At 39.9% G+C, this 25,715-nt stretch overlaps 3 protein-coding genes and 1 long non-coding RNA gene across 5 annotated transcripts; 3 read left to right on the forward strand and 1 right to left on the reverse strand.

The window, feature by feature from the left end:
- The first annotated feature begins 3,828 nt into the window (after positions 1 to 3,828).
- LOC129761676 (uncharacterized) lies at positions 3,829 to 9,075 on the forward strand. The gene has a single exon (XM_055759407.1). It carries the CDS (start codon positions 3,829 to 3,831, stop codon positions 9,073 to 9,075), a length of 5,247 nt encoding a protein of 1,748 aa, XP_055615382.1.
- A 3,360-nt stretch (positions 9,076 to 12,435) lies between these two features.
- LOC129771942 (26S proteasome regulatory subunit 4) lies at positions 12,436 to 14,282 on the forward strand. Its single transcript, XM_055776095.1, has 2 exons — positions 12,436 to 12,560; positions 12,873 to 14,282. The coding sequence occupies exons 1-2, from the start codon at positions 12,558 to 12,560 to the stop codon at positions 14,184 to 14,186; spliced, it is 1,317 nt and encodes a 438-aa protein (XP_055632070.1). The 5' UTR covers positions 12,436 to 12,557; the 3' UTR covers positions 14,187 to 14,282.
- Positions 14,283 to 17,341: 3,059 nt separating this feature from the next.
- Positions 17,342 to 18,312, reverse strand: LOC129762492 (uncharacterized). Of its 2 annotated transcripts, XR_008740642.1 has the most exons (4): positions 18,212 to 18,312; positions 17,764 to 18,150; positions 17,659 to 17,708; positions 17,342 to 17,599 (listed from the first exon to the last, which is right to left on the reverse strand). It is a non-coding gene; the product is annotated as an uncharacterized LOC129762492 (long non-coding RNA). The 2 variants fall into 2 exon arrangements; XR_008740641.1 differs by having other exon boundaries at positions 17,764 to 18,251.
- Positions 18,313 to 23,846: 5,534 nt separating this feature from the next.
- Positions 23,847 to 25,236, forward strand: LOC129762939 (nanos homolog 3-like). Its single transcript, XM_055761572.1, has 3 exons — positions 23,847 to 24,005; positions 24,067 to 24,474; positions 24,542 to 25,236. The coding sequence occupies exons 2-3, from the start codon at positions 24,079 to 24,081 to the stop codon at positions 24,812 to 24,814; spliced, it is 669 nt and encodes a 222-aa protein (XP_055617547.1). The 5' UTR covers positions 23,847 to 24,005; positions 24,067 to 24,078; the 3' UTR covers positions 24,815 to 25,236.
- The last annotated feature ends 479 nt before the right edge of the window (positions 25,237 to 25,715 follow it).

Raw genomic sequence — 25,715 nt, forward strand, 5'->3', positions numbered from 1 at the left:
ATAGAGAAATGCTGAGAATTTTCAAGAATCCGTGATATTTTGAGGCAAAATACATATGAAATCATAAGGCCTTGTTCTCACTGCAGCGCGGCGTCAACGTGGCTTGAACGGGGCATGTTTACTTTCCCCAACTATTTTTCGATTCACTCATATTGTACCGTACCAGCAGCGTGTTTTATGAAAATTGTCAATGTGTGTGTTTCATTCTTACGAATTACATTTAGTTTTGTTTTGAAACATTCCAGCACCGTTGAATCAAAACCTCGACAGTAAAAAACGTATTTCCAATTGATGTCTGAGTCAAGCAAGAAGGGTGTCAGAACATGCATTCGGCGTACTTATATGCAAACATATGCAAGAGAAGAGCGGAGAACTAAAAATTTCGCCGGCGTGAAGTGTTTTTGTTTACACGCCAGCAACACGCCAAAACCTCGCTCACGGCACGTCAGTCTAGTGTGAACACATCGGTAAGAACACACACACACGATTAATCGTAAGCGTCACACGCCCCGCCCAAGCCAAGCTGATGCCCCAATGCAATGAGAACATAGCCTAAAACTGCTTGATTTTGGATATGCTTGGTATTGGATAGCTTTGGTATTGTTATTTCTTTTCCCTTGTTGAAGCTTCTTTGGTGATATAATGTTAATTTGCAGACTTTATTTCACATACGTCACATACACTAATACTGTGAGCCATGACAATATCACCTTGGTATTGTTGAAATAATGATTTTATCTCTTTGAATTGCAGCCATCTTACTAATCCATTCCACCATCTACATCACCATTATTCATACATATTAATTGGATGCATAATTTATTTGATAGAACGAATTTTTGAACGAATCAGAGTAACCCATATATAGAAATCAAAGACGTAGTCCTACGTAAAAAAACAGTTAGAAACTTCGTTTCTTCCACTTTACTTCAAAAAAGTATTTCTAATTTGCTCGTTTGTTGTGTTAGTTTCAGCTGCACCGTCTGTCGATGATACAAAAAGTTGAGTTTTCGTCCCGAAGCAACTGTCGCGCTCATAGCGCGATAGTGCGTGATGCCATAAGCTTTATTTAGATGACTTATTTATATCATTAAAAAATGAGTTTTTGTCGAATCCATTTCAAATATTTTCTTTATGAGTATTCTTTTAAATTTAATATTATTCTCCCTATTTCCAGAAGCTTTCTTTCCTGTAACTACCAACATACACAATCCAAAACGCTGTTTGAAATTGCGCACCCATTCATCCGAAAACTGCAAAGCGTGATCCTCAGAAACACCATGTTTTTGGACGCATTGAAATAGCAATTCTGCTTTGACTCTGATGGCATCTTGAGTAACAAAAATATTGGACTTACTTTGCTGCAATATTAATAGATAAAGCGCTTCCTCCATCAATGAAAATTCCTGATCTTTATGGTTTAACGGTTTTCTAAGTCGCATTCTCTGATTTTTTTTTTTCTAATTTTGCTCGAACAGAAATTTAATTTATGGTTAAAAATACACTTTATCAAAATTAATTTTAAACGACTACAGAAATGTAACCTCCGGGCCATGATTGTTGCAAAATCGTTTGCCTATATTTAGAAATTTGATCAGATTTAAAACTCAAACGAATCTCACAGTTCGATCGAGATTGATTTTTGTACTACGAAAATCCACTCGACTCACACCAATCGACCATATTCAAATGTGGGAACCTTGTTTTGACAAAACACAAATGTCACAATAATTCATTCGTATTCATGAAGCATTTGACCTCTTAGGCCATCTACACACTAGGCAACCTAAGTTGGAAAGCAACTTAACGAATATGTCAAATAAGATGAGAGCATGTGTAATCAAATGAGAGCATACACACTAGGCAACTGGCAACTTAGGTCGGACCAACTTTTTCGATTCAACCTAGCATGTCGAGTCGCGCGCGATTTGTGTCGACAACTTTTTCGTTCAATTGCTGTTGACGTTTTGATTTCTGCGTTCATTGAATTTCAATATCTGTCAGTGATGATGCAAAACAGTGTTCACAATATTGGCGCATCTGTTTCTATGAACGAACGAGATGTAAGTATTTTGCTACTTTGGTTTAGTTTATATATAATATATATTCGTTTGACGTTAGGAAATGCCATCAATATGCAAGTTCTCTTGATATACCGTCCGGGAAGAGTGCTGAATTGGTCAAGGATGCGTATAATATTGGAGATTGAGCAAGAAGCACTGTTACGGACCCAATTTAGATAGCAAGGCCGGCCAATAAACAAAATAATATTATTGAAGTGCAAACGAGCGCATAGAAAATTTATAGCCCAATGAATCACCAGATACGGCCATGTGATTCATCCCTTTCTTATTTTTCTTTTCCTTTTGTATAGCTTCAGACAAGCGGTGCATGACGCACCAGAAAGTAGGGACAAATAAATAAACAAATCTGTGACCCGCACGATCCTCTGAATAGATCGTATTACTCATAGTGTAGCGCAGGCATACAAGATAGGAAATCACGTGTTCATTTGAGACCGTGAGCAGGCAGCATAGACAGATAAGGCGCCTGGAATACACAAAGACAACAAGGCACCAGGCGAAAGATTATTGCTGGTAATAAGCCTGGCCTCGCCCATTATCGAATATACGAAGGGCTATAAACAAAAATAACATTTTAAGCCGACGATGAGTAATAAACTTTCTAAATTGTACCCCTCTAGCGAGAGCGACAAAGGTCCGCAGAGATAAGCGGGTAGTAATAACATGTAGGGAAATAGCAGGCAGACAATCGATATGGGCTCGGTTGTCTGAGAAGGAAAGAGAGATCTCTTCTCTCCTTTATAGTTTTAACGCCTAGGAATGAATTCTTGGGTATATATACTGGGGATTCTGGCCTAGGAAGACAGTTCAAACCAGTCAGTTCAATTTCACAGTTCAAATCAAACAGTTCAATTTCACAGTTCAAATCAAACAGTTCAATTTCACAGTTCAAATCAGAAGTCTAATTCGTTAGTTCAAAATCAAGGTTCGTAGTTCAAAGTTCAATTCGTGATCCGAAAATCCACCAAGCGTTGACAACCAGGCGTCACGCATCAGAATCCGGATACACCCAAGCGTTGGCAACCAGGCGCCACGCTATAAAAGGTATAACCAAAAGGAACAAATCCCAATCCGAAAAGCAGACCATTTGCTTCGCTTCACCGGACCGCACTGGAGCCGGAAGAGGTTGAAGTTTTGTGGCTGCCCTAGCCGGGATTTGTTCACGCAAAGGGGCTTAGCCCATAAGAGACCAACCAAGTCCAGGGAAATAGATCCCTGGCTTTAATAAATTTAAACCGTGATTCTCAGGCCTCAATTGCCGACATCTAGGGAAATAAGTTCCCTAGATTAATCACGAAGCGCTCGAGAGAGGACGAGCGAAAAGTCTTGCCTTCATAGCAAGCATCTAGGGAACTCCAGTTCCTTAGATTATATTTTGGTGGCTCCAGAGAGGAGATTTTAAAACTCACACCTTCGCCAAGACAAGAACCACGATCCCTCGCGCAAGAGGAGTAAATCGGGAGGCTCAGAATCACGCCTTTTTGAAAAGACTAAGAAGTCAAGAATTGAAATTTGAACTCTCGCGCCAGAGAGTGAAATTGAACTCACGTGTATTCAAACGGGAATCACGTTGTAAGAGGAGATAAGACTTGGAACTCAAGCACTCATAGAAATTGATTTGAACACACGTGCATTCAAAAGGGAATCACGTTTATAAGAAAGAGATAAGACTTGAAAATTTAAGCACTCAAAAAAGATCTGAATTGAACTCACGTGTATTCAAGAAGGAATCACGTTAATTAAAATGGCTACATATGCATATAAAGCCAACCCTAATGGGCACTGCCGTCTGTGTACGGACAAAGACAAGAAAGAGGACATGGTCGCATGCGATGAATGCGATCGGTGGTTCCACATTTCATGTGTGGGACTCACATACCTACCCAAGAAAGATGAAAGGTGGGTATGCCCTAAGTGCATGAGCACAGAAAGGGAAATGATGGAACTGAAAGTCAAAGTCAGACAATCAGTTTCCGGAGACAGCTTGCAAGAAATTTTGCAAGAGAACAGAGCAGCAATGGAGGCTCTGGTAAAGTCCATGAGGACAACGAGATTCGAAGCTGAACCAGGTACAAGTTCAGCACACAATAATGACAGCATCGAAGGTCAAAATCAGGAGGCAGAGCCAGAATGGACTGTCTACCTAAAGCGACAAGCACTCATGAGCTTGCCAAAATATGGAGGTGCGGCCAGAGAATGGCCGAAATTTAAAAAGGCCTTTGATGAGACCACAAAACAAGGTCAATTTAACAGGCTTGAAAATTTGAATCGCCTGCAAACAGTGCTGTACGGGAACGCAGAGAGGAGCGTCCGACAGTTAATGATGGATCCAAATAATATGGACCAAATAATTGATAGACTAGAAGATAATTTCGGAAGACCCGAACTAGTCTATAAAGAACTACTAGCCGAACTCACCAATATCAAAAGGGAGAGTCGGAATTTGATTACCGAGATATCCGAAGCACTGGATAATCTCGTCTGTAATGTTTCTCTTATGGATAGAGAAGAATTCCTGATTGACCACCGATTGGTGGAAGAGATCATAAGGAAAATGCCCTACGGTCTACAGGTGAAGTGGACTGAAGAAATGTACGACGGGGCAAAGACTTTAGCTGATCTCAATGAGTGGCTGAAGCCTCATTCGAGAACCAATAGACTGCTGAATGGCACCAGCAGGCCGCAGCCGCGAGAAACAAGCAGACCGCAGCCGCGAGAAATTAACAGATCGCAGCCGCGAGACACGAGGCCTGAGCGTCGATTTAACGTAAATACGCATCAGGAAAATAGATCGACAATAATAAAACGCAATTGTGAAGCATGTCGGGGAAACCACAAACTCCTCGAATGCACCAGATTTAAGGCTATGAAGCCTGAAAAGCGAAATGAATTAGCCTTTAAGGCAAAGGTATGCTTGAGCTGTCTCGCATTTACAAACCATATGATGCGAGACTGCAAAAGAGCAAAACAATGTGGAATTAATGGATGTAAGTTCAAACATCATCCATTAATTCATAAATCTCATGAGAGAGAATCAAGTGATTCAAATCAGTCGGAAGGACAGCATAGTCCAGATACACAAGCAGATGGTGAGATACACAATCACCAACAACTAACAAAATCCAACGTATTCTACCAAATAGTTCCTGTGACGTTGAAAAATAATGACAAAATCATCAACACGTTCGCTTTCTTGGATGCGGGGTCATCACTCTCTCTAATAGACGAGGAGATTGCGAACAAGTTAGGGCTCAACGGAAGAATTGATCCGTTAATGCTAAAGTGGACGCAGAACGTCACGAGAAACGAACAAAACAGCCGTAGAGTTCAGGTACGAATCAACGGCAACAATGAAAAAGAATACGTCATGAAAGGAGTGAGAACGATAAAGAATCTCCAACTCCCAGAGCAAAGCTTCAACAAGGAGGTGATGGAGAAAAGGTATCCATACCTCAAGAATCTGCCGTTGAGCAGTTACAGCAGTATACGCCCGACGATATTAATTGGACTGAGTCACAGTCACTTGTTAATTCCATTCGAAAGGCGAATGAGAAAACCGAACGAGCCCACAGCGCTACGAACCAAACTTGGATGGTTCATGTTCGGCAACATATCGTCCAATGTGCAAGGCGGACACATCATGGTCATTCAGCAAGAAGATGAAATGAACAAGGCTTTGCAGAAATATTTCTCCACCGAAGACTTCGGCGTTAAGGTAGTCAAGAATCTACCAAAATCAGCTGAAGAAGAAAAGGCTGAACAAATTCTAAGAAGTACTATGAAATACAAGGATGGTAGATACGAAGTTGGACTTCTATGGAAAGATGAGGAAACGAAATTTCCAAATAGCTACAACAATGCAGCAAAGAGGCTGACAACGAGTGAGAGAACGTTAAAAAAAGACCCAGAGTTGAAAAAATGGGCAATAGAAACATTTGCGGATTACGAGAAGAAAGGCTACATCCGCAAACTGTCAGAGGAAGAAATTATGAAGCCGATATCAAGAGTGTATTATCTTCCACACTTTATTGTGCACAACAAAAACAAGTTGCCACCTAAGCCAAGGTTGGTTTTCGATGCGGCGGCAAAGATACAAGGTGTATCATTCAACACGGAACTGTTATCAGGGCCGGATGCTACTACGTCATTGTTCGGTGTTTTAGTAAGATTCCGAGAAGGAGCAATTGCTGTATGTGGAGACATCAAAGAGATGTTCCACCAAGTACGAATCCGAGCTGAAGATCAACACGCTCAGAGATTCTTATGGAGAGATTGTGATAGCAGTAAGAAACCTGATGTATACGTAATGCAGGTGATGACATTCGGATCAACCTGTTCACCGTCATGTGCACAAGCGGTTAAAAACCACAACGCAGAAAAATTCAGAAAATATTGTCCAGTGGCGACTGAAGCAATCATCAAGCAACACTACGTCGACGATTATTTGGATAGTTTCGAAGAGCTTGATAAGGCAGCAGAGATAGTACTACATGTTATGAAAATTCACGATCACGCGGGTTTCCACATCAGAAACTTTGTGTCAAACAGCAGAGAACTTCTGCAAAGTTTACCCTCGGAACGTGTACAAATTTCCGGAATCAAAATGTTCGAAGAAAAGGATTCAATGACAGAAAAGGTACTTGGTGTATATTGGAACACCACGTCTGACACACTCGGCTATCAAATCAAATTAGACAAGCTAGGAAGTGATGTTACACAAATGCTACGTTTACCAACAAAGAGAGAGGTACTAGCTTTCGTGATGAGTGTCTACGATCCACTTGGACTCATCTCAAATATAACTGTGCATGGAAGAATCCTCATGCAAAGGCTGCACATAGAAAATATAGATTGGGATGACGAAATTCCCGAGAAGTTGCAGTCAGACTGGCAACACTGGTTAGAAATTATTGAATCTGCTGATAGCGTAACGATACCAAGATACATCCTCGAAGAAAGAACAGGTGAAGTAGAACTACACACCTTTGTAGATGCTTCTGAGAAAGCATTTTGTGCATGTGTGTACGTAAGAAGTATATCTGGAAACACACCACACGTAAGACTTCTATCAGCAAAGTCTAGAGTAGCACCAGTCAAACCATTGAGCATACCACGCCTAGAGCTACAAGCGGCCGTGTTAGGAAGCCGATTAACCAAAACGATAATAGATGAAACGAGGTTGAAAATCGTCAGCAAAACATTTTGGAGTGATTCACAGACCGTATTGTCATGGATCAAGAGTCCAAAACAAAGAAGCGTATTTGTGATGCATCGAGTAGGTGAAATCCTGGAAGATAACAGGAAAAATGAATGGCGATGGGTGCCAACAGATGAAAATCCAGCCGATGAAGGCACAAAGGAAAAGCTAGGAAAATCACAATGGTTTGAGGGACCTGATTTCCTAAAGCTCTCAGAATCGTCATGGCCTTCCATTGAAGAGAAGGAAACAGACGAAGAGTTGAGAGAAACAGTGCTAGTTCACGAAGAACTAAGCAAACTTAGTTTCATCGATAAGTACAAGGAATACTCAGATTGGTGGAAATTGGTGAAGAACCTTTGTGTATTAAACAGGACAAAGGAAAGATTACGTCGTGGATATATTCCAGACATTGAGTACAAGGACTACCAAAGAGCTGAGAACGTGCTCTATAGAAAGATGCAATGGGAAGCATTTCCAACAGAGATGGAAACTTTATTCAATGGCGGAACAATATCGTCAGGACCATTGGTCAGTTACGCACCCTTCCTAGACGAGGCAGGGGTAATGAGAAGTGGAGGACGTTTGAAGAAAGCCATGTCAGTACCATGGACTACAAGAACGCCAATATTGCTCCCACAAAAGCATCCATATACATATTTGATCGTGAAAGCAACACACGAAAGATATTTCCACCACGGCGAAAACACCGTCATAGCAGCATTACGGCAGAAGTATTGGATACTGCATATAAGAACAGTATTAGCAAACGTCAAGAAGAATTGCAATAGGTGCAAAATACGACGTGCAACTCCGGTAGAGCCGATGATGGCAGATTTACCACATTTCCGCACAGAAGCGCATATACCTCCATTTACAAACTGCGGAGTAGATTACTTCGGACCTTTCGAAGTAGCGGTAAAGAGATCGCTCGAGAAGAGATGGGGCGTCATATTCACCTGTCTCTCAACAAGAGCAGTACATATTGAGATGGCAGAAAATCTCAGTACTGATGCGTTCATGGTCGTGTTAAGGAACTTCCAGAACCGAAGAGGAAAGGTCACCAGTATCTACAGCGACAACGGAACGAACTTCGTTGGAGCAGAGCGAGAGTTAAAGTCGCTAGTCAATGAAATCAACGAGAAGATGGGCAAAAATGAAGCAGCAAAAATGGAAATCCAGTGGAGATTCAACCCACCTTCAGCACCACATTTTGGAGGCGCTTGGGAGAGATTAATAAGAAACGTCAAAGTAGCACTAGCAGAGATCCTGAAAGTTTGGGGTAGGAGCAAGCCATCAGCAGCAACGTTGCAAGCTGCATTCATCCAAGCGGAATTTTTAGTCAACTCTCGACCGTTGACACACATACCAGTCTCCTGCATCGACGATGAAGTGTTGACGCCATTCCACGCGTTAATAGGAAGAGCAGGAGAGTATGCCCCACCGTATGCACCAACGACCAGTCAGTATGACACAGCGCAATGGAGACGCATTCAACATTATTCCAAGTTGTTTTGGAACCGATGGAAGAAGGAGTACTTACCAACTCTGTTAAAGCGTAATAAAAATACGCAGAAAGTAGAACCGATCAAAGTCAACGACATCGTCTTAATCACGGACGACGACGCACCACCAGGAAAATGGCTTAAAGGACGAGTCATCGAAACGTTTGTGGCGAGCGACGGGCAAGTTCGCCAAGCAAAGATCCAAACCGCGAAAGGTGTCCTGAAACGACCGGCAGTTAAAATTGCAGTACTGGACATTATCAAGGGAAATGATCCAGCCATCAACTAATCAGGAAGAAGACGTCAGTGCTCGCTACCAGAGCACCAATATCCGAAAGATGCAGCCAACTGATGTAAGCTCGCGTCAGAGCTAAGATGTATGATCCATGGACCAAGCATTGAAGAGGACATCCTTTGGAACCAGGCAACGTGCCGAAGAATTGAAATTTAAAAGTGTTTTTAAACTCTGTTAGAATATAAGGATGAATGTAAAATAAATGATGCTCCGAAAACATGTAAACAAATAGAGATATAAGTAACACAGGTAGCATAGGGTCCGTTCAGGAATTTTATAAATCGAACAAGTAGATTTATCAGGGCCGGAATGTTACGGACCCAATTTAGATAGCAAGGCCGGCCAATAAACAAAATAATATTATTGAAGTGCAAACGAGCGCATAGAAAATTTATAGCCCAATGAATCACCAGATACGGCCATGTGATTCATCCCTTTCTTATTTTTCTTTTCCTTTTGTATAGCTTCAGACAAGCGGTGCATGACGCACCAGAAAGTAGGGACAAATAAATAAACAAATCTGTGACCCGCACGATCCTCTGAATAGATCGTATTACTCATAGTGTAGCGCAGGCATACAAGATAGGAAATCACGTGTTCATTTGAGACCGTGAGCAGGCAGCATAGACAGATAAGGCGCCTGGAATACACAAAGACAACAAGGCACCAGGCGAAAGATTATTGCTGGTAATAAGCCTGGCCTCGCCCATTATCGAATATACGAAGGGCTATAAACAAAAATAACATTTTAAGCCGACGATGAGTAATAAACTTTCTAAATTGTACCCCTCTAGCGAGAGCGACAAAGGTCCGCAGAGATAAGCGGGTAGTAATAACATGTAGGGAAATAGCAGGCAGACAATCGATATGGGCTCGGTTGTCTGAGAAGGAAAGAGAGATCTCTTCTCTCCTTTATAGTTTTAACGCCTAGGAATGAATTCTTGGGTATATATACTGGGGATTCTGGCCTAGGAAGACAGTTCAAACCAGTCAGTTCAATTTCACAGTTCAAATCAAACAGTTCAATTTCACAGTTCAAATCAAACAGTTCAATTTCACAGTTCAAATCAGAAGTCTAATTCGTTAGTTCAAAATCAAGGTTCGTAGTTCAAAGTTCAATTCGTGATCCGAAAATCCACCAAGCGTTGACAACCAGGCGTCACGCATCAGAATCCGGATACACCCAAGCGTTGGCAACCAGGCGCCACGCTATAAAAGGTATAACCAAAAGGAACAAATCCCAATCCGAAAAGCAGACCATTTGCTTCGCTTCACCGGACCGCACTGGAGCCGGAAGAGGTTGAAGTTTTGTGGCTGCCCTAGCCGGGATTTGTTCACGCAAAGGGGCTTAGCCCATAAGAGACCAACCAAGTCCAGGGAAATAGATCCCTGGCTTTAATAAATTTAAACCGTGATTCTCAGGCCTCAATTGCCGACATCTAGGGAAATAAGTTCCCTAGATTAATCACGAAGCGCTCGAGAGAGGACGAGCGAAAAGTCTTGCCTTCATAGCAAGCATCTAGGGAACTCCAGTTCCTTAGATTATAAGCACAGAATCCGCTGGATGTGTTTTTTCCAAGTTAACAGCAATTGTTGCTGTCTGTTGTTATCAGCGAGCCGAAATAAGTATGTTAGGTAAATATGTCACCTTTAGCTTGATGCCGTCGGTTATAATAATGATTCAACAAATACCAACAGATAGCCTAAGATTGGATAATTCTGGTCAGATTTCCCGGGAAACCGTTATCATCCCTGATTCTCGATTGTACCATGTGCGAAGGTGCGGTCTGCGAATATGTGACCCCTAGGAGAATTTTTCATATTTAGCGTTAGTGTACACATAAATCATTCTTTAGAAGAATTGTTGAAAATTTTTCTGTTTTCTTTATATAATTCTTTTCGGCTGTATTCTTATTTCAATGATTTTTTTATGTTTGTAAATATTGTTTGCTGGTTTGTGGTATTACTCCAACGAAAAATAAATATATACATCCATTTTTTAGAAATATTTAGAATTTAGAAAAAAAGCAGAACCCAAAAGAAATTCTGAAATCTATTGTACACACGAAGGAATATTAACACAACGGTACATTTTTTAAATAAAAATGGTATTATTGTTTGATATATGAGATGAAACACCTTCGAAAAAAGTACATCCAGGAATGCCAGATAAGCAGATTTTTTTTTCTGCTATAGTGTAAATTGTATTTCAAATGTGCCCTTTTGATTCTATTGTAATTTTAAGAAGCCGCGTATGCATTCAATTTGAATCGATGATTTGTGAAATTAAGTTTTTATTTATTTTTTTCTTTGCCTGGTGTCAAGAAAAATCCCAAGTAAAGTAGTTTTTTTCAAACCAATTTTTCATAATTTGCTCTCCGTATGATTTTTTCGGCAGTTAAATAAATGGCATCTCTGCCAGCGATTAGGCAGTTTATGATGACGGATAAAAACTTAACGAATTCATCGCGTTCGAGTTGTCTCAATGTGCAGAGCTGAGTTGGCGATGCGATTGACATCGCCAACATAGATCGGGTTGCTGTTGCCTAATGTGTAGACGGCCTTAAATTAACAGACTCGAAAACAATTTTGACTTGTTAACCTTTTGCGGTCGGAATTAATTTTCCTTGAAAGAGTTCTTATCTTTCCATGCAAGTAATATTTTGTTTGGTTTGGTTTGAGTTAAGAATTTAGTATAATTTCTTGCTGTGGTGGCTTAGACCAGACAAACGACCTGAAACTGTACTTCTGACCCTTACTTAATTATTTTTCTATAATTTTCCTAGCATTTCCACTGAAATTTAGTCAGTAATATAAATTCACTGCTAGATATAACGACTCAGGTTCAAATCCAATTATTGTAAAAAAATTATCGTCAAAGATCGTTTCTTTGGCTTACATTAGTTCGGGGGAACTTTCGCGGGATGAACGATAGGCAATAAAAGCTACAAATACCCTGAAAACAGCTCCTCTAATTGAGCAGACGCTGGTATAAGACTTGCGGACTTGTCGGATTCTTAATCTGCTCAGTAATCCTGGTGGGATTCGAGGCGTAAACAGCAGTTTCGTCATAATGGTCGCCCTGCGGTAATGGGGCTAGTCGCAGGCTTCGCAAGCCACGCCAGATAAAAAAAACTCAAAACGAACGATACACAAACAAGTATTGTGAATTGTGCCATGTTCTAAAGAGGTTTAGCCATAATAAATGAATAATTGAAGCGAATACGATGCTAAAATAGGATACGGAACCATATGCCGGATCTTGTCTAGTTTTGTAGTACTAGATCTATCTGTCGATATTTCGTTCCAAGCATGGAGCCTCGACTGTTAAATTCATACTCGAACGCTCAGCAACAGGGAGAAACCATTAGTTGTCATGTCATTGTCATTGCTCTCGGAAAAAGTGTAAACTCACGAATCAACTCTGCTAGAGCTCCGTGTATTTTTTCAAAAACTGAAGAGATTTGGTCACGAAAATGGTAAGTTTTACGGAAAATCACTTTCGTTTAGTAGAATAAAGAACAAGATGGATGATTCGGTCGGGGTTGTTCTATCGTTGATATGTAATTTCAGCTTACATTCTGCACTATGCTGAATATGCATAATGAAAAGAACCAACCCGTTTTATTCTTCTCGTAAAATGACGGATAATAAGTAATTTTTACATATTCTGGCTGTTTATGTTCATTGAAAACTATTGTTTGCAATCAGTAAAATGTTGTGTATATCCTCGTTTGAGGTTATGTTATCATCAAAAACCAGAGTCATTGATTATATTTTTTTTCTCGCAGGGCCAAAATCAATCTGCCGGAAGTGGTGGCGACAAGAAGGACGATAAGGACAAGAAGAAGAAGTATGAGCCACCGATTCCCACACGCGTTGGCAAGAAGAAGCGGAAGGTGAAGGGACCAGATGCTGCCATGAAACTGCCCCAAGTCACCCCGCATACCCGGTGTCGTTTGAAGCTGCTAAAGTTGGAACGCATAAAGGATTACCTCCTGATGGAGGAAGAATTCATCCGTAATCAGGAGCGTCTGAAGCCACAAGATGAGAAGAATGAGGAGGAGCGTTCCAAGGTCGATGATTTGAGAGGAACGCCTATGTCCGTGGGGAATTTGGAAGAAATCATCGACGATAATCATGCGATAGTTTCCACGTCCGTTGGCAGTGAACACTATGTGAGCATTCTGTCCTTCGTTGATAAGGATCAGCTCGAACCAGGATGCTCGGTACTGTTGAATCACAAAGTTCACGCCGTTGTTGGTGTGTTGGGAGATGATACTGATCCGATGGTAACGGTGATGAAACTGGAGAAAGCACCGCAAGAAACTTATGCAGACATCGGTGGCTTAGATACACAAATTCAAGAGATTAAGGAGTCGGTTGAACTGCCCCTCACTCATCCTGAATACTATGAAGAGATGGGAATCAAGCCGCCTAAGGGAGTTATTCTATACGGACCTCCGGGTACTGGCAAAACTCTTCTGGCGAAGGCCGTAGCCAATCAAACGTCTGCAACATTTTTACGAGTTGTGGGTTCCGAGTTGATTCAAAAGTATTTGGGTGATGGTCCCAAATTGGTTCGAGAGCTTTTTCGTGTTGCGGAAGAGCACGCTCCCTCGATTGTTTTCATCGATGAAATTGATGCTGTCGGCACGAAGCGTTACGATTCAAATTCTGGCGGAGAGCGAGAAATTCAGAGAACTATGTTGGAACTGCTTAATCAGTTGGATGGATTCGACTCACGTGGGGACGTTAAAGTTATCATGGCAACTAATCGTATCGAAACGCTCGATCCGGCTCTGATTCGTCCTGGTAGAATTGATCGTAAGATCGAGTTTCCGCTTCCGGATGAGAAGACGAAACGCCGTATTTTCAACATCCATACAGCGCGTATGACTCTGGCGGAAGATGTTAATCTGTCGGAGTTGATCATGGCCAAGGATGATCTCTCAGGGGCTGACATCAAAGCCATCTGTACTGAGGCCGGCTTGATGGCCCTTCGCGAGCGCCGCATGAAAGTAACTAATGAAGATTTTAAGAAATCTAAGGAGAGTGTTCTTTATCGTAAGAAGGAAGGCACCCCCGAAGGGCTATATCTATAAATTTGTAGTCAGGTTCAAGCAGTATAACACAACATATATATTCGCTGTTTTGTATTCTGTCCCATTCAATAAAATATTTCGGAATTATAAACTAGATTTTGTTCGTTTCTTTTTTATCCGATGGGTTGGTCATTTTTATATGAATGATGTGAAATATTTCAATTCAGATATGAAAGTTGTATTCGGCCACTTGAGGGTATTGAATGTTGAGCATGCTACCGCACAGTTTAGCCATGGGTCTACAAAGTTGAGACTGCGGTCTGGTCATGTTGAATTTACCCAAAACTTCGATTGTACATTGTGTAAGAGGGTACTTCATTGTGGCATGTCAAGTAGTCGTCTTAGAACTCAGACCGATTAGTCTGATTTGTACGTGACATAGTGGCATAGTGCTGTTCCGGCACTGAGACCAATACGAGAAAAGCGGAAGGAAAAAAAATCTAAAACGCGTTCCTGCAATGAAAGATACTTCTTCCGGGGATGAACCCCCTAAAAACCTTGCAAACCTCTTCGCCCAACCCTCCAATACTCCCATCGATTTTGTTTCCCCCTACTAATGTCACCGTTCCCACCTAATCCTCGTACTCGCATTTCACCTTTGTAGTCTCCACACCTCGTGTAAGGATTTATCCGGACAATGCACCCAGCACTGGTCGTTGGGACGTTTTTTTCCGGCCCAAACTGAACGGTAAAACCTTGAGGGTCACAGAGATCATGAGAGATCTGGACAGGTATACCTCCGTAACAGAAATTTACAAAATAAAATCGAACAAACTGCGAGTTGTCGTATCTGAACGGAAGCACGCACACGCGTATTTATTCTTTCCCACGACTTCGAAGTTTGGTGACTGGTAATTGTAAAGGATAACTGAAATGAGAAACTCGGAAAATTGTTCCATTATGAAAGAAAAAAACGGTAACGGTATTGAATTAAAGAGACTTTAAACTCAGAGAGTTCATTCGTCTCTAAGAAAAAAACAGAAAGTGGGTTATATCTATGGTATAACCGCAATGGTGACGTAGGACTATCTTGATTCAGTGATCCTTTGTTTGAAGTTGAATCTGAATCCATTCTGAATGAATGAATAAATGAATATTTGGGGGACTTCGAAAACGAGAGCGTTACGTTGGAGGTACAAGGTTTTATGCATCCAATATTGGATACGAAAATATCCTACTGATGGGGAAGAATAATCTTCAGAAGCTATCCTGTTAATTGCGATTGATTGAAAAATCACAAAACCAAATGTCTTTGGTCACATGGATAGAAAACATTCAAATAAACTCTTTCACATGAATGTAATTTTAGATTATTTTCAGTAACGATTAGATATTTGCACATTTTCCTCGATATTGGAAGCCCACAAGATGGTGTCGAAAACCATCTGTTAATAGCACTTGATTGAAACATATTTGGTCAGTGTTACATGGATAGAAAACATTCAAATAAACTCTTTCACATGAATGTATTTTTAAATTCCCAGAGGAACTGGCAGATTATTTTCCGGATCTTTCTCGATGCTGAATGGCATCCAAACGGAAAGAATTACGCGCGTGTATGTGTGTGTGTGTAGCGGCTGCTTCGAGATCTTCCCGGGGAACCGTTTGTGGCATCACTCTCCTCCTGGTGGATTCATGTCTGGCCTAAGGTGCACAAACAGGCTCTTGGTGACACCGTACATCCGCGCTTTCATGATAAACGAAGACCTTCACCACAACAGCGACAACATGCTCCAATCGCTGTTTAATTAGAACTGAGTGGATTTCCGAGCGGCGCTCGCTTATATACCGATTGGTGATTTCAATAGCCTGTTTTGAAAGCAATTTTAAGACTATTGAAACAAGTTTTTGGTTCAAAATGTAACAAGTATAGAACGCGTAGACATTTTATCTTTCGAATGAAGTGTTTATCATACCATTTCGTCCAGTTGCTTAGGAGCTATCAACGCTCAAAATCTCGGTCTCCGGCGTAACGCTTTCGTTTTCGAAACTTTGATTTTACACCCCGGTATAGAAATGAAAGACGTAGTCCTACGTCAAAAAAGAAAATCATGTCTCGTTTCGATTCATTTTTTTCTGGTTCCGCCCTCCCTGACTACGATATGGTAGAAAATTTAAGCTACCGGTGTGACTTTTTGTGCCACTTTCTGGATTACAGAATGTACATTGATAACACTGCCAGCTATAACTGTCTCACCATATTCGCTCATCCCACAATTCGTACATACTCCGATCACAGCAACCCAACGAGCGAACCTTGAGCTCGGCATGACAGCTGAAGTGAACACATCTCACAGGAAATCGCCCGCTTTCTCGTTCCAGTCGCGGCAAAGATAAGACGCAAAAGTGTCCATATTGCAGGGGAACCCAACACGAGTTCTCGGTATGTGAAACATACAAGTTTAAGTTAATTATTAGTTATACTAGCCGACCAGCACCTAAATTGTGCTCCCGTGGCCGAGTGGTTAGCGTCATAACTAACATGCCGGGTGTTCGGGTTCGATTCCCGTTCTGGTCGGGGGAATTTTTCGTCAAAGAAATTTCCTCCGACTTGCACTGTGATCACGCGTATTCTCTAGAGCTTGCCACTCAGAATGCATTCAAGGCGTGTTATTTGGCATAGAAATCTCAACTAAGTACTAATAAAAATGACGCAAGTAATACTACGTTGAGACGGCGAAGTTCCTCTAGGAACGTTAGTGCCATTGAAGAAGAAGAAGAAGAAGCCGACCAACAATAACCCATAAACACACACAATGTTCTCGCCACGTTGTCAGTTGACGAAATAGAAGTTGAACAGGACACACCGTTTATTTTACAAGGGAATCCTCGCAGCGATAATGTGTCCACTCGATAAATTCAAAGACAACCCACAATCTGTTTTGCCTGCCAAGATCGGGTCGATGAAATGTCAACAATCGACCTCAAATGCTGCCACCTTGCAATCGATTTATCGACCTTTCATATGCATTCATCGAACAACTTGACGCCACTTTTTTGCCAACATGTGCAAGGCGTCGACCTGCATGTAACGCTGCTTCCAACACTGATCGTCTCTTGTTTGTATTGGTTTGTTATGAAACATGAAAAGGAAAAACATTGATCGATTTTAATCATTTTATTCAAAAAAAAACACAAAATGCATATAAAATATAAACAAGATATATAATGCAATCGGTGCATTCGGGTTGTCTGGATTGACGATTCGAATCCAGCTCCTTTTTCTCCTTGACACACATATGTGGCTGAGGAGGTTTCTTCAATGTGCGCGAAGCACAAGATCTCCGATATGGAAAGTTGCTCGAAACACTATCGATGGTCAGGTCCAGATGCTGCTGCTGTTAATGTTGTCCCCTGGAACAGCCACCATGGCTTGGAGGATACTGCTACGGGAAAGCCGATGCTGTTGACTGCTGTAATAGAAGTGGAAATAAGCACTGTGGTGATGGGGGAATTCATTTTTCTCATTCACCAGTTGATGGAAGCAAAAAAGTCACATCATCCGAACGGGTGTATTCATAGCTGAAATAAAATAAAAAAATTAGTATTTTAAAATGTCTGCTATCTAATAGTATACCTGGTAAGAAACCACTTTGGGAGAATCTGATAATGTCACATCTTGCGTTTGTGATTAATTTCCACCTGTGGTGAATCTACACCGTCAGTCTCCCCACACTGTTGATCTGGCTTAGCATCATTCAATTCAATACCGTTCGTGTCCTTACTTCGTTGGTAGAAATGTCTCAGAACGGAATAAACTTTCACTGATATGCATCTGCTCAGTTGTTCCGTATCGAAATTCATTGCTTGTTGTGCCTGCTTCTGGGCAACGTTGTCCGGATGCATATGAACTAGTTTAGCTTCCGTGTTGGACCCAATTGGGTTCAGGAATGCCGCCGGTAGCAATCTTCCAGATTCATAAAGTAAAAACCTATCTATTCCACAAACTCCACTAGAGGAAAATCTGTTGAGATGAGTCTGAAAAAAAATATAAAATGAAAAACAGAAAAAGATTCCATACTCACCAGTTATATGATCCGGTTGTTTTGGTGTGAGATGACAGTTCATCGTTGAAGAAAAAGTGATGCCGATTCGTTTTGTTAATCATTCTGTATTTTCGACCAACGAATTTTCGATGTTACGTATTTGGGGAATAGGCATGACAGTATGGATTTTCAAAAGGAATAAACACACTTTAAAAAAAAAAATTATGAATGAACATTTTTTTTCTCAAATGAAATTAGTACTCAATGTAAATGAAAATCACTATTGCATGCAAGTGATGAAATAACGTCATACAAAAATTATGCCTAAAGATAATTTTATATTATAAAGGTAAGTTTTTGTGAGAATATCTGAAAATTTATAGAAAATAATTTAAACTAAGGTCAGGAAAACGTACTTCAAGTAGATAAATAAAGCCAAGAAACAATTTTCATACAAATTCTACCAATTTAAAACTGCCTTCGGGCCGACTAATCTGATAGAGAATAAGTTCCCTCATACAAACTAATGGCGTATCCAGATGTCAACATCGTACCGAATAGGCACCAGCGTTACGGTCGGTGTTAGGTCGATGATTTTTTCGTCGATTGGATTGTGGGAAGTTCCATCGGTGTACAATTAGATTGCCTCAAATATCTAAGGTAGCGGAGAGGCAAAATCAGGCTCCTCCTGGTGTTCGTGGGAACAATTCACCTTCAAACGACCCGGCACTCGGGGGGACATCAAGAACGCCAACTGTCCCTGTTTTACTTTCAATTCCAATTTCCCAATCGAGATTTATAAAGTTAGACATCGTAGATAGAATCTTCTTTGATGTTTCAGGTTCCATCAGAATCATTATCCCCGCAATGTTGAGACTTATTTGTCCCAATGTCTAATTTAAATAGAGAAGTTGGAGATATCACTGTTTTACAGTGGAATTGTCGTATTCTTATCCCTAAAACGGATACGTTCAAATTTTTAACTCATAATTTCAATTGTGATGTTTTTGCTCTCTCTCCGAAATATAGCTTACTTCAGGAACTGATCTCTCTTTCTACGATTATTATACGCTTGGATCGTGATAATTGGAGATCAATAAATGACACTCATTTTGACATAGGACTATGTCTTTGATTTCTATATAAGGGAATCACTCTACGAGAAATGTAACGATTCATTAAGAGTTTTCAAACGCATATTACTCAAAATCATTATTGCGACATATGTTGTGTTATATATCATTAGATAGAAAAATTATCCAGCAATTTTTTGCTTGAAACACGAGCAGTAAATATATTAAAAAATTGAACAATTTGAGGATTAAAATGGGTATGTTTTTTATCGCACTAACCACTCGCTTTCCTCCCGACGCAACGAGCAATCTTTTCGCCTTCAGGAGTTATTCTCCATTTTTCGGACAAACAGGCATTTATAGGCTGGCCAGATCAATGGAGAGATGATCTTAGAAGATGGTTTTACTCTATTATCTCCAAAGATCAATCAATTCGAGCTCAATTCACGTCTTTATCGTATAGGTCTTGCTACTAACAATTTATATAATTGTGGTCCAGGATGCCATAATATTGAACATGTTGTTTGGTTATCAATATTATGTTCCCCATATATGTCTTCCTTAGCTTCACTTCCTCGAATGCGCTTACCCATTCTACTTTCTCTTTTCTATACATAATCAGTACTTAGCACCCAATGAGATCAGTTCACTACAGGAGCCACACGAACTTCCCAAGAGAGCATTTATGGACATACTCAATATACATCACCTGGCTATAAAGTTATTGCAAACAATGTTCCGGACAACGTGGCAACGGAGGAGAAAATGCTGTTTATATCTATATAAATATTTCTGTAGTCATATATTTATTTGATTTAGGGTTTTATTTATGTAGATCTTAAATATTTAGACTTGTATTTAAAAATGATAAATTATGACTACTTGACTTCTTCTGCATGCATGGCTATAATGCTATTTTTGTGTACATTTTTGAACTGAAAGATGTTCCGGATTCTACCACGTTATCTCATCTAACCCGTTTAAAAGATACAAGCTCATGCAGAAAACGGTTTTTTTCAGGGTAACTATTTGATATAAATTACAGATTTTGAACAATGAAAACACTAAATTCAAATGCAATTACAACACACAATCACAGTCCTCTGTCAAGATCCCGCCCGTGACAAGCTGGTGCCTGTCATGCAAACATCAGAGACTCTTTTTTATCGGCTTGTATTGGCCTACGAGAGTTGCGCTCCGCCACAAACAACTTGCTCACTTCTTCCAGAGCTACGGTTGATCTTAATTGACTTCAACTCTCACGGAACCGCCCGGGGGGGGGGGGGGGAACAGTACGACGGAAACCGTTCATTGTTGCTATATGACCTTTGTAACAGCTTCTGTATGACAGTTATGAACACTGGGGAAACGACACGTGTACCTATACCTCCTGCCAAGCCAACTGTTCTTGACCTCTCGCTTTGCTCGAATTCACTGTCGTTAGATTGCAAGTGGAATGTAATCCAGGACCTCAACTGTAGTGATCACTTGCCAATCAAAACTTCTATTGCCAATGGGTTGAATTCTTCTGAATCTATAAAAATGGCATAAGACCTTACAAAACACATTGACTGGACAAATTATGCGGACGCGATTGCTGTAATCACTCATTCCAGAGATGGTTTACCTCCATTGTAGGAGCACAATTTCCTTTCTTGATATATGACAGCGCAGTTCGCGCTCAAACGATACCTATCCCAGGTTCCACTATTCGTCGAAGGCCTCCCAATCCATGGTGGGTTTGCCAGTGTTCAAAGCTTTATGTTGAAAAATCGGATGCATTTAATGCTTTTTTCGGAAACGTGGAACCACTGACGATAAAAAATTTCAATTTGAGAAACAATTTTAAAACTTGATCAAATTGATCTCCGATGAATGAAATTGAGAAATTGAAACATTGATGGATTTTTAATGTTGCACGGAAGGTTAGTCTCGATTTCGTCTCCATGCAGAAAATTGTTCGAGATATACCACGAGATGTGTGCGGTCCTCAATTTCATTTTCTAGTCCGTAAAACGATGGAAACTGTGTAATTTGGAGTTTACTTCATGAATGACTAGCTCGTTCAGCAGGGTCGTTACCCCAACGCTCACTGTCAACTACTTGACGTCAGTTGGGAGCTGAGGGGAATTCTCTCTTGCGTTCTACACAAGTCCACAATGGTTAGGGTCCTCAACCACGTTCTAACTTCACCTCAAAGGCTGTGATGGTCCCTTTTTCCACCAAACTATATGGGGGAGGCTTGGTAACCCCTTTCGAGTTCGATTACGATGTAAGAAAAAGATTGTATAGAAGAAGAACCATTCCAAGAAGAATATATGTTTTATTATAAGTGTTTGGTATGTGTATTTACTCCTTATTTTCCTACTTCCTCTTTACTATTCTATCCTACTTGTGACGTCACATTTTTATGTAATACTTGCGCAATTTGGAGCAATGTGGTTAGAGTTCGGCGGATTTCCCTTGTTGGTTTCTGGGTTAGCCTTTTCAATCCACGTGTGTGCTGTGTTTGGTGGTGATGTTCTCTAACTTTTGTCTATTCGTCCGCCATGTGCTAGATTAAGCGTAATAAGAAGAAAAAAAAAGGTCCACTGTGCAGACCTACACAGTTCAGGTTATAATATACCAACCATCGCTCATTAACCACATGCTCGTTATGTGCTTTTCTTACCTTTTTCTCTTCCTATCTATTTTTCTTTAACATTCAAGTTTGTACTTCTTGTCGGTTACATTGGTAAGTATAATTTGGTTTTTTTTCTGTTTTCAGGTATCTTGAGCTAATATGGTCACGTCTAAGGTAAGTATTTTCTTTTCAACAATACACAAAACATAATTTCCACAGCTATTACACCTAGAACAAAACTTCTTCTATTAAACTAAGTACTACAAAAAAGACAAAGAGATATCACAATTTAAACTAGACACGACGCGCACTACTACTCCCGATTCTAGCTCTAGGCGGAAAGACCGGATATCGTAATCTGCCGAGTTCGTCTCTTTATTAGAATCCGCAGGAAAACCCCAACTCTGACAATCGGGTTTTGACACATGCTGATGGTTGGGAACCCTGCTCATAAAGCATTGTGAATGAACACACGAAAGCTAGAAGAAACAATAGCTCAAACCAGTTGAGCTTTTCGTTGCCAATGAGCAGGGGTCTGACATGCTGATGAGTTTTTATTTATTTACAGTATGGTGTGTGGTCTCTGTAGTGTGTCTAGAGTGTTTATTTGGAATATTATGAAACCGAACGGTTACAACTGGCACCGCATATGGAACGAAGATAAATTGGGCCGGTGGTTTCACTCGATTAGCCCTATGGTTAGCCTCAAACCGTGGTTCAAAAGTCTGGACTTGAGTCGGGACTATAAATATGACCCCCTTCTAAACTTGAATCGACCGCGCGCAATCGGTTGTCTACCATAGAATTGAGAAAAATGTTTGTATCAATATAAATAAAAATGGAAGGTCAAATGTGTTGGTAAGCGTAAAACCCGAAGAAGGAATGGTCCGATTTGATTCGTCTCTATTTTGTTGTATTCGTCTCTTTCCGTAGACCGATATTACGGAGGGAAAAATCGGAAAGTTTTCGGAAATCTTTGAAGAAAGTTCGGAAAAATCGGAAAAAATGAATTCCCATATGTTCTACAATTACATTGTGATAAGCGTTGTTAATTCATACGACATTTGCGCTAACGATATTGATAATTGTTCGAAAGTGGAAATGGATGTTCAGGTGAAATAACGCACTCCTATATCTTCTATCTATATAACTAAAAAGGATTTGGTAAGCGTAAACTCGAGGAAGGAGTCGTCTGATTTGAGTTGGCTTTTGTTTTGTTGTATTCATCTCTGCCCGTAATCGATGTTTTGATGAGATTTTTGTTTGAAATTTTTGAAAATCTTTGAGGGAAAGATTTAAAAAAAATATTCCTATATGTTCTCCAATGATATTGTTGGTGATCCAATTGGATTACGCGTTTGTGGAATTAAGCTTCGTTTTCGTTGAAGTGAAAATAGCAATGGATTCTCTGGTGGAATAACGCGTTCGAAAATAAAACATTATAATGACGATGTTTGGTAAAAGTACTTGGAAATTTATAGTAAAAGGAAATTGTAAAGGGCCAATTAGATGATCAATTAATGAATAGTTTCGGGATAGAACCCGCGAAATTCGCTTAGTATGAAAACGTAAAGTTTCGAAAGCATTCATATAGAAAATCAATTTCAAGCGGGAAGAAAGTCACCGGTTCAGCTAGTATGATGATAAAAATATAGTTGAGATTTGGCTTCTCGAAATCTATGTAACTGAACTTGTAATAATAAACGAATCATAAAAAAACAGCAAGGTTTTTATCCTTTTTTTACTATATCGGGATCTTAATAAATTCGTATTATTTAGTATCCAATCAAATGATTTAACAATTTAACATACAAGCTCCGTAGATGTTTTCAAGCATTGAAAATAATAAGAGCTTGTGTTCATGTTGGCTTTGGCTTAGTGTTATCACTTTACCTCCCTTGGGGATTCTTTTTTATGGCATCGAATGAGTTATTCCAATGAATTCTGAATGTTATTGTTTTCCTTCCATCTCCCTTTTCATGAGTTGTGATGAGTGGTTTTACTTCGTAGTTGTTTCAACATCGTATATGCATGTCCTTTTTGCCTCTTGAAGTCTTGCAGTACACAGAGATCGCCTTGTAAAAATCGTAACATTTAACTATCTTCGTTGTTGACTGTTGTGTTGTATTATTTCACGGTAAGACATATTTTAGGGCCATGTTCATCGTTATAAAATTCTTTGTTATTTACATTTACAGAACTTCTAAAACATGTTCCCAACAGATTCGGACAAATCGGTGATCGTTCACTGTCCGCTTTGTGTGCAACTTTTAGCATTCGCATGTCATCACGACGCACTGATCGATGAACTTTTAGAGCTGACATCCTCTTCGCAGGAAATTAAAGTAAACATGTACGGAATCGGACAGGATATGCGAGTATTCGATAACAAAGATATCAGTTCAATTTATCGAGAGTTCGAGAGGAACGGCATCGATTCGTCGTTTGACGAAAGTACAAACGAACAATCCGTCGAAAGTGCAAAAAGCTGCTCTCAAAGCGGTAACGAAAAGTTGCAACCGGAGCTTGGAGTTGAGGAATCATCCGAAGAGCGACAGGTAGAAGTTCTTAAACCATACAGTCAAAAGCGCAAGGAAAACGCCCTCGTAAGTAGAAAGCACACAAGCAGAACATCTTGAGCATTTGTGACCAGAAATGTACCTTCAATTCCAGTATTGCGTTTTCTGCTACAACAACGGTGAACGAGAAACGAAATATTTGAGCCACAAATGTCGCGACAAAAAAGGCAATGTCACTTGCAGCAAGCTGCGCAGATACGTGTGTCCGATTTGCAAAGCCACCGGAAAACAAGCTCACACAAAGAAGTACTGTCCGATGAAGCCAATTATCAAACCGGAGGATTTGTTGGGGATGGGATATGTGGGAGATGCATCACGCTATGGACCGAACGCAAAAAGACAGGGAGGCAGGCATCCTCGATTTTAGACTGTTTTGTTTTGTGGATCTATAGTTAATTAAGCCATTTTTGATATCTTAATGTTCTAGTCCCTATGAGTGGCAAAGCTCAGATCAATGTGTAGATTTCAGGATGAAAACTATCGAGAATACCATTTCGATACGAAATGTGTACAGAAGGCATTGCATGAAATCTTGCCAAGAGCAATTTCTTATAGAAAGAATGTTGCTTTCGAATCTAAACTTACTTTTCCCTTGTCTAAAACAGGGATTTCTGATAATTTGTCATCTGTTTTTAATTCATTAATAACGTATATCAATGTTTCGTTTAATATATTCATTTAATTCCATTGGTAGGAAAGATAGATATGTTTTCAAAGAAAACGTATAGATTCATAAATTATATTCTTATAAGCATTTCGATCGTTTTGTTTTATATGTTTACTGGAATTAAAAAAAAAAAAACAATTAAAGAAATGATAATTCACCAGATCGTTCTTATTCATCTAATTTTGTTCCAGTTCTACATCAACAGAGTATCTTCTGGCTGGTGCACAAAACATTTCAGTTTTCCAGTCATAGAGCAATTCCACGCCAAATCAGCTACTTTAAAAGGGCGTATTCAAAATCATTCATCTTTCTTACAAAAAATCGTACCTCGAAATCCAGAAGTCTGATTAAAATATGATGTTTGACAAAGTTGTTGGAATATTATCGAACTATTTTGGAAAAATAACATTTTAAATGCACTGTTAAAAAATCATACTTAAAAAATTAAAAATATGTAAAAATTATTTTTTTTTATAATTATATATAATATTTTATAATAATAATACAATAAATCTCGACGAGTAATGCTATTTCAAGATATTTGGCATAATTTTTTTTTTGAAAACCTCTATTTTCAGTGATTTTTAGTTTTTCAAAAAAA

Source organism: Toxorhynchites rutilus, chromosome 1, assembly GCF_029784135.1.
Source record: "Toxorhynchites rutilus septentrionalis strain SRP chromosome 1, ASM2978413v1, whole genome shotgun sequence".
In the NCBI taxonomy this organism is placed as follows: domain Eukaryota; kingdom Metazoa; phylum Arthropoda; class Insecta; order Diptera; family Culicidae; genus Toxorhynchites; species Toxorhynchites rutilus.

Bases quoted from the DNA above. Each gene is read 5' to 3' on its own strand.
- LOC129761676 (XM_055759407.1), top strand. From the start codon at position 3,829: ATGGCTACATATGCATATAAAGCCAACCCTAATGGGCACTGCCGTCTG.
- LOC129762939 (XM_055761572.1), top strand. From the start codon at position 24,079: ATGTTCCCAACAGATTCGGACAAATCGGTGATCGTTCACTGTCCGCTT. The intron at 24,475-24,541 runs GTAAGTAGAAAG...CTTCAATTCCAG, and splicing joins AGCGCAAGGAAAACGCCCTC to TATTGCGTTTTCTGCTACAA.